General features: G+C 37.2%; 1 protein-coding gene across 1 annotated transcript; it reads right to left on the bottom strand.

Moving 5' to 3' along the window:
- Positions 1-725: 725 nt before the first annotated feature.
- Positions 726-6,377, bottom strand: LOC121423544 (doublesex- and mab-3-related transcription factor A2-like). The gene is made up of 3 exons (XM_041618896.1): positions 6,329-6,377; positions 4,900-5,863; positions 726-1,217 (listed from the first exon to the last, which is right to left on the bottom strand). Coding segments are annotated over exons 1-3 (1,014 nt in total). The 3' UTR covers positions 726-1,216.
- Between the last annotated feature and the right edge of the window lie 3,194 nt (positions 6,378-9,571).

A 9,571-nucleotide genomic window follows, 5' to 3' on the forward strand; every position in this document is an offset into this window, starting at 1 on the left:
TACTTTGTTTTAAGATTTCATTCCTGTCATGGTAAACTTTGCCGTTATCTAATTGTCTCCTGCCACAATCGTACTTGCTTACCATTACAACAAATGGCGGCGACAATTATTGCTTCAATGGAAAATCTGCATGTTGCTTGATTGAATTTATGATTGAATTATTCTTCTTCTTCATTTCAAACAAAGTAAGTACAAAGCAGAATATGAATAAGAGATATTAAAAAAAAATGTTTCTAATCGACGTGACCACTCTTGCCTAAATATGCTAGATTAATAGACGACATGGTTTGGATAACCAAAAAAGTCATTCTTAGCAACGATGAAATAAGAAAAGAAATAAACATTCTCAGTAGTATTGCAATGATGAAATTAATATGCTTACGCATTAGGCAGCTTAAAGCGATGATCACGTGGATTTCTGTACAGCATTTCAATTTTCACCAGTAGAAACAGGTCAAATTTCCTTTTTTTAACAAGGTAAGTCCACAGCTACAACATAAATTCCGCAGGTAAAATGAAAAAGTTAATTAGAATGTTATATATGCAGCTTCCCTAAACTGCCGATGAACACGAGGTGCCATAGCATGAAAATGACATAAAAATTTTCAAATTATTTAATCGTTTTTTCAATTTATCTTCTCATTTGAAAAGAAAGTATCTTTTCGGATATACTGTCCCATGAATCAATAAGATCCTCTGAGTGTTAAAACGAAGATCCATCAGACCATTCGCCAAAAGTTGGGATGTTACCTTGTTCAGAAGAGATGTACACATTTCAATTAATCCCAATCTTTTTCAGGTATGCTCACAACTTAGAGATATCCTTTGTTGGAAACATAACATGTTCATGTTCTAAGTAATGTTCCATCAGATAATGCGCCAAGAAGCTTGGATTTTTACCTTGTTCAGAGAAGTTGTAGATAATTTTTTTTCCAACAATCAATCCTAGATTATTTCAGGTACGCTCACAACTTGGAAATTTCCGTTGCTGGAAAACATAACCTATTCCTGTTCAAAGTGATGTTCCGTCTGATCATGTGCCAAGACTCTGGGACGCAATGACAACCACGATGTTCAGAAAGACTGGACAGTTCATAATTAATCCCAGTCCGATATCAGGTAAGCTCACAACTTAGAGACCTTCGATGTAGGAGAACATGTTTCTTTCCGGAACCTTTCCCGAATTCAGCTGACAATGGTGAAAGGTGTGTCAGGTTCTGAGAGATAAAGGAAACACAAGAAACAGAAGCTGAATTTATAACCATGGCAAAGGTACAAGGGAACGAAACCTATATACCAGGCCCCAGTCTTACAAAGAGTTATATACGATTGATCCGATCAACTTCAAATTCATGTAAATCCATCAGTGTCATTTTTTTTACTGGAAATTTGCGCAATGTCCTTTGCAAACACAAAGAAACTCCTCACTTTTTAAGAAAGCAATGAATGTATTGATAAACTAAAAAAAAAGCCTGATCGGGTATAATTTACCCGATATTGGGTAGAGTGTGAACTTGCATGTTTGTTAGGGTATTTTTCCCGCCATATTGGGCAAAATGCATCTTTACGAGTTAAATTCAACGCAACATTGCGTATAATTTACAACGTATTTGGTATCATTTTACCCGACAAGTATGCATGTTCCCATTTTTCCCAGTATTGGTTAAACGTTTTTACTTAAAGAGTGTATACAGTCATTCTATCTAAATATATATGTTAATATTTTGGACATTCTGGCTTTCCATCGTTGTGGTCGATCGAATCAATCGCAACTCTTTGCAAGACGGGGGCCCAGTGCTACATGACCGTTTCGGATCATGAGGATGCATGTCACAAAGGGGATACATAAAATAAGATCCCGATGCATTTTTATAATACATGACATACATCATGTACATTTGACCAGTGGCCCGATTTAGAAAAGTGTTGTACTGTAATTAAAGGACAAGTCCACCCCAAAGAGTTAATTTTGAATAAAAAGAGAAAAATCAAGCAAGCATAACACTGAAAATATCAAAATCGGATGTAAATAAGAAAGTTATGACATTGTTAAATTTTCGCTTTATTCCAGTTATATGCACATCCTGCCTGGTATGCAAATGAGTGGACTATGACGTCATCCACCCACTATTTCTTTTGTATTTTATTATATGAAAGATGAAATATTCTAATTTTCTCCACATTGTTAAGTGAAACAATGATTTAATTCCTCCCTGAACATATGGAAATAGCATTGTTTAATACTATATGGTTCAGGCATATTGGTCCTTATTGTCAAATATATAAAAACTGAAATATTGTATAATCAAACAATAAAAAAAAGAAATAGTGAGTGATGGACATCATCGACTGACTCACCTAGTTGTGCATATCACTGTTTTGTGAAAAAATAAGTGAAACTTTAAAATGTCATAACTTTCTTATTGTACATCCAATTTGGATGAAATTTTCAGCACTATGATAGATTGATTTTTCTTTATTTATTCAAGTCAGCATTTTCCTGGGGTGGACTTGACCTTTAAAGTAACTTATTAATCTATAAAGATTAGAGGCTCATTTGGGATTTACGCTCTATTTTTGTTCATTGGTTCAAACACAACCCTTTGTAACATTGTCACCTTTTGATGTCTGGTGTACTGAGGTTAAATCGAATATTATTCACTTATACATGAGTGAGGCCAACGAATAACGAAGAATATTCACAATCTCTGAAATATAAATGAAAGAAACAACACGCCATAGTGTTATTTCACTAAGAATATAATTTTTCAGTTTGTTTATAGAAGTCATATTAAAGGTTAGAAGATGATGGTAAAATTGAAGAAAAAAATCCATACCGTGAACAGTAATGAGTTTAAAAGCGGTAAAATGTCACAGTTTCCTCATTATTTCCACTTGTAAACGTGCCTCCTTGAAAGATTTTGAGTCTTTGCGTCTTGTCCATTATTTTTGCTTCACTTATCACATCATGAATTTGTGTCTACTTTGTAACCTTGTTTATATCTGTCTTCTGACTGTTCTTAAATAGGAAGATCTTTGCAATAAACCAAAATATATGTGAATCAATGTTTTTGCTTCTTTCTGGACGAGCGAGGGCGGGGGGGGGGGGGGAGGGTAGGAGGGGTGGAAAATTTACTCTACAACACATATTCCTTTTACATGTTTTAAGAAAATCAAACGATGAATTCAGATATTAATATGCACTCCGAACAGGGAATGTAGAAAGGAACAAGGGCTAACATTTTGTCGGCCTCATCAAATAGTTTGATTATGAAGAGGTTCGGTTTAACATTTAAATGAAGTCGATTTAGACTTACAATAAGAAGTTTGTAATGTGGACCGCCATTACTTTAACATAAACTGAAAAGGGGCAATCACATAATAATATACATGTGCGTGCTTTTCACTTGAATTACCCCCGATTTGATTATTTAAATTAGATTGTTTAAAAGTCAAAGGAGATATTTCCAGAATAGGATACGCGCAGAGTTGGATAACGTTTTTTCCTTCATGAAGCTTTCACGTTTATTGACGCAACTTGTGTCATTGTGGCACTGGACCCTTGTAAACAAATTAAATCTTGGGGAAACTGTTTAGCACTAAATGATCTAAACATCCACGCTATTATCAAATAAAGCATGAATCACAGTCGATGTGACTTCTGTTTCCATGTACCCGCCAGCTTCCAGTTTATCGAAGAAATACTTCGAGTCAATCGCACAATTTCTCGCATTTTCGAGCTACAAGCAACACTTTGATTCAAATGAGCAGACTTTTAATCAAATCACAGTTGCCTGTCCTTCGCTTTCAGAGTCATAAACCCTTCCAGTCCCCTGCCACGAATTCCTACATTCGATTTTGGTGGACAAGAGACCCTCGGCGTCTGAGTAGGGTTAAAATTTTGCCAATGTGTACTAACAAAAAAAGTTAAACAGTCAGAAGGTGTAGCAATTAAATCATACATTTCCTTGATTTTATGTGGAACTAATTTCCCGGAGAAAGCAAATGAACCCCACGCCGCATTTATTTGTCGCATGATGACTACTTTCCCTCTCAATGTACCACCCGACTTCTTTTACGCCAATTTCATCTCTCTTTTATGTTCTACTCCCTCGAAAAGATTGGGCTGTAATGACTGCATTTTTGACAGGTTCAATATAGATTTTTTTAGGGGCTATTACCATGAATTGCTTCTATTTCCATCTTTCCCCGTTAGGTTATACTTTCTTCTTTCGAGATTTAAAATGCCATCGGAATCGTCCTTTTGCAATGTCTCACGAGAATGCAATGTACTGGAATGATATAACCGAATATAAATTTGTACAATTTGACTAATTAAATAAGCGGAAGAACGAGGAATTTTTATTTAAATAGAAATCCAGAAAGAGTTGAAAAAATAGTTTTCCATACAGGGATTCTAAAAAAAAATTATTCGAAGACATTAATCAATTCGACTTCACCAAGTTAGGCTCTTAGCGTGGTGCAAAAGTGTAAAATGTTGAATATTGAAGAAAAACATGAATATGATAATAATGATAACTTTCTGAATGATTATGAAGTAAATATTTAGTATGGGGACATTTCAGTGATAAGTACACACAACATCCCGATCTCTTGGAAACACGTATAAGTTTTCCCTAAGTGGAAGATTTAATATCTGATTGAAGTATGAGTAATCGAAGTCCTTATATCTCCTTCTTACATGACGTCCCTGATTCGTCTTTGTAGAAAAGAGTTACGCCCACTCTGGATAAAGTTTGTCTTTCATTTTATCCGTCTTTGAGGAAATATAGTCACGTAAATTGTAAGAAAAATTCAGGGGGAAATGTTTTTTGTCTCAGCACTTCTCCGGAAGTAACGAACATGGATATTGCCTTTGAGAAAGACATTGCGACTTACCATGGACTTCCGCCACCGAAAGCACCGTTGGGTCTGGTGTTGTCTTTCCTTGGTCCTCCCATGATACCGTTAAAGTGGCACTCTGCTGGCTGTTGGACACCAAACGCAGCTGGGATCATAGCCGAAGTGTAAGGGTTCCAGAACGTGATTCCCCGGGGATACGACGGGTACGCTAATCTCATGGGAGGTAACCCTGCATGGGTAACCGGTGGTTGAATCAAAGTCTTGTCATGAGAAGCGGTGAGAGGTGAGAAAGCCGATTTTAGTCCTGCGGTGCACACAGGTGTTGTAGATAAGTATGGACGATGGGCGATACACGGTGGCTCGGCCACTGACGGTACGGTCGAAGTCGTCGTTGGATACGTGACAGAGTCTGTGGTCAACGCTGTTGACGGCGTCGACGACGCTGACGATGAAGAAGACCCTTCGCGTTGGCAATTTAGGAGTTGTTCAATGGCCTGTACGACATCACCATCGCAGCCTTGGAGCATGAGTTCAAGCACGGCTCTCTTCTGCGTCGGGAACAACCGACACAGAACCTCTATCGGTGGTCGCTGACCCTTCCCGGTGCCAAGTCCACTCTGCCCAGCGACACTTGACGCAAGAGCTGCTGCAGCTGACGCAGTATTCGAAGACTGTTGCTGCATTAATCCCAACCTCCTTCCATCGGTTTGCTCGAAATCGATTGCAGATCCTGGTTGGATCATGCCATAGCCTGGTGCCCTGATGCCTTCACTCTGCTCTGCGGACTCTATCCTAGGAGAAGCCACTGGCGATAGTGACTTGGTTGGGGACATGGTGCCTGCACTAACGCTACGTGGACTCCTTGTATCTGGCGAAGATACTCGATGGTCTTGACTTGGTAGGCAGGTTGGACTGTGAGATGGGGCAGGGTTGGCTGACGATGGACTTGCTGGAGCTCGGATGATCTCAAGGCGAGCTCTCTTCTGATCAGCATTCCCTCCTGTACAAAGACACACACAAAACAACAAATTTATAAATCACCAATTAAAAAAATCCTACTCTAATTCAACTTTATGCTATATCGGGTGAAACGGGAACATGATTATGTGTTTTATTTGTTTATGGACAAAGGGAAACCAAACAGTGGGTAAAGTAATCCGGCGGCGATTGAGATTTTACCAATAAAGCAAACGAAAAATCAAACATTATTCGGTTATCTATTGTTCTTTCATAAACAACCAACATGACCAATAATATTTATATTATATTTATCATACTGATGTTGTGAAACGGAAATCAATAAATCAACTCAATAATCAATAGGCAACTGACAACAAATTATCTACATGATAGGCCTTTGTTTGAATAAATAATGCACTTCAAGGTGAAGGACATTATGCTGTCGTCCAACCGGTGAAACTGACCCCTGACCGACACAGCCCTTGAGTTATTTCCAACGACATACCATCGGTCGTTCTGGAGTTGGATTCGTCGCTAAGACTGTTTCTTAGCATGCTTAATGTAGGTAGGGACTGATGTTGAATACAACTAACGTTAAATTATTTTACTCAATTAAAATAGCTGTATTAGTTGGACTGAAAAGCAGAAGTTCAATCACTCATACTGAACATGTATTATAATGAAGGATATAGTTGCAAACACTGCTTAGATAAACTGATGGAAATTGCACATAACCATGATGAAATATTTCAGTTATCAAAGTGTCGGTTATTATCACTCTGAAAGTAAAATTTGCAGTATAAAAATGCCATAGTCTGATAGAAACATGACAAAATATAACCAAGAACCGAAATTACTTCCATTCCTCGAAGAAGAGAGTTTGAATACACGATTTAATTTTATTAACATAAAAGTTTGAAAATAATATTCTATCAGGAAATTACCGCGTACCAGTGACAAGCGCGTTCGTCTCTTCGTTTCCGCGTTGGTGGTTTTTTATAATTTTAGTGTTTCTATCTTAAAATGAAATTGTAATTATGTTATACTTCATTCGAAGATGGATAGCCCCAAGGCTCACAATAACTTGAAACAAAGGGAGGACTTCATATAAACTGACAACATTTTATACTTGTTTTTACTTCAAACGGAACACATCCACAGGCAATACAAAAATCGAATTTCCATCGTGTGATAATTAGGTTATTCCTTGTCATACTGCTTGTTAGCATGTTGGTTTTGGAGGGTGAATTAACGCTTCTTCGGTCCGGTAGAAACACTGTCTTATCTTTGATGGGATATACTATTGTTGTTGCATTTGTTCTTGGTTTCTTTAAAAGAAAATAACGACGAGTAGGCCATTTCAAACTAAAATTCGCATTGCTTCTCCTAGACGTCAATGGGGCAAGCAAACAATAATTTCGTAGCTAGTTGTTAACATTGTTTTTGAATCAGCGACTGAAGTCGTATGATGCTGATCATTAAACATTTCGAAAGGCATTCAAAACTGGGAAATGCAAAAACCTGTTGAGGTTCTATATTACAATAAATTCCAGTCAGAGTGTATATATAATTATTATATACATATATATATATATATATATATATCAGACAAGGATAAAAATGAAGGTCCTGCGTCGGTTGTGGTCCTTTAAAACAGAATGAAAGGTGAATAAAACAACCGTAAAAAGAATAAGATCAAATTTTCGCCCATATAGGGCTTCATCAGGAATATATATATATATATATATATATATATATATATATATATATATATATATATATATATATATATGTGTGGGTGTTTGTGTGTGTGTGTGTGTGTGTGTGTGTGTGTGTGTAAAGCTTTACATGTGCAACAGCTTTTGGCAACTTTTTTTTATTTAAATATTGTAAAGAAATGGATGAAGAGAACAATGGTAGGCGTAGCTTAAATCAAGGTTCCCCAGAGCTATCTACCCTTTGGAAAAATTGGTGATGCCGAAAAAATGTCTCTGCCGGGAATCGAACCCAGGCCCCCAGCTTTGAACGCCGGTGCCTTAACCACTAGACCACAGAGACGGGTTAATGGTTAGGGCGAGCCAGATCCGATTGACCGTCAGATAGACAGATTTTCGACACTCTACTAATTATATTTTCCTTTGTCGGGTGAAGGTGAGTTTTGAACAATGACAAGCCGCCATGCCTCAGCTGGATCGAAGCTATTGCTTTGCTTCTCCCACGTGTACTGTAACAAAGCAATAGCTTCGATCCAGCTGATGCATGGCGGCTTGTCATTGTTCAAAACTCACCTTCACCCGACAAAGGAAAATATAATTGGTATAGTGTCGAAAATCTGTCTATCTGACGGTCAATCGGATCTGGCTCGCCCTAACCATTAACCCGTCTCTGTGGTCTAGTGGTTAAGGCACCGGCGTTCAAAGTTTGGGGCCCGGGTTCGATTCCCGGCAGAGACATTCTTTCGGCATCACCAATTTTTCCAAAGGGTAGATAGCTCTGGGGAACCTTGATTTAAGCTACGCCTACCATTGTTCTCTTCATCCATTTCTTTACAATATATATATATATATTTATTGTAAAAAAATGAATTAAGAGAACAATGGTAGGCGTAGCTTAAATCAAGGTTCCCCAGAGCTATCTACCCTTTTGGAAAAATTGGTGATGCCGAAAAAATGTCTCTGCCGGGAATCGAACCCGGGCCCCCAGCTTTGAACGCCGGTGCCTTAACCACTAGACCACAGAGACGGGTTAATGGCTAGGGTGAACCCAATCCGTTTGACCGTCAGATAGACAGATTTTCGACACTATACCAATTATAATTTCCTTTGTCGGGTGAAGGTGGGTTTAGAACAATGAAAAGCCGCCATGCCTCAGCTGGATCAAAGCTATTGCTTCGATACAGTACATATATATTCTTACATCAGCTCTAATCACTTATGATTATCATGTAGGATTCTATAGATAAAAGAAATTAAACTTTTGAATTATCAAAATGGAGCAGTCACACCTATCCCAATATTAAAAGCGTCATTGTTCAGAAGCTCGACATAACTTTCCAAACATCTTTGAAAATTGAAAGGTTATGTATAACATTAACAGGGAATCAGATTATTAACAACATTGCTTTCGATATACACTCCTGAAGTCAGGGTTTTTTTTTATACAGCAGGGGTATGATATGACATTTTTTTTCTGTTAATTGTAACTTAGTGAGTAAATATAAAAAGCTTGACCCCATTGGTATTCTTTTTCATCGTACAAACCTTTTTAATTTACGAATTGAATTTCATTGATCAAAGATATACTTTAACTATTTATTGCAGGGAACCCATACTAACAATATTTGCTTTCCAGTGGGTTCCCTTTTTCATTTATGCTTTACATTGTAACTTTTGTTAAATTTTGGAATGAAAAAGAATAAATGCAATCAATCAATCAATAAAAAAAACCAAAACAGAAACAAAAAATGAAAAGCTTGTAAAAATAATTTTATATTTCTATCTCGAGCAATTTACAAGTCACTGTTAATGTTAGTATGAAGTCACTTAAAATCACGACTGAGTGAGCATCTATAAATCGAGGACCTAAAAAGCGAATCATCAGATGGAGTGTATTTTTCACTTAATTTCGCTGTCATAGAAGACTCGTTTTTTTTCGGTGTAACGTTTGATAATGGAAATGAAGTGTTGTTAATGACAACACGTGACAATACATAAAGCGTTATGTCTCCGAAACCAAGACATCTAACATA

The sequence above is a fragment of the Lytechinus variegatus genome, chromosome 11 (assembly GCF_018143015.1).
Source record: "Lytechinus variegatus isolate NC3 chromosome 11, Lvar_3.0, whole genome shotgun sequence".
Classification (NCBI taxonomy): Eukaryota; Metazoa; Echinodermata; class Echinoidea; order Temnopleuroida; family Toxopneustidae; genus Lytechinus; species Lytechinus variegatus.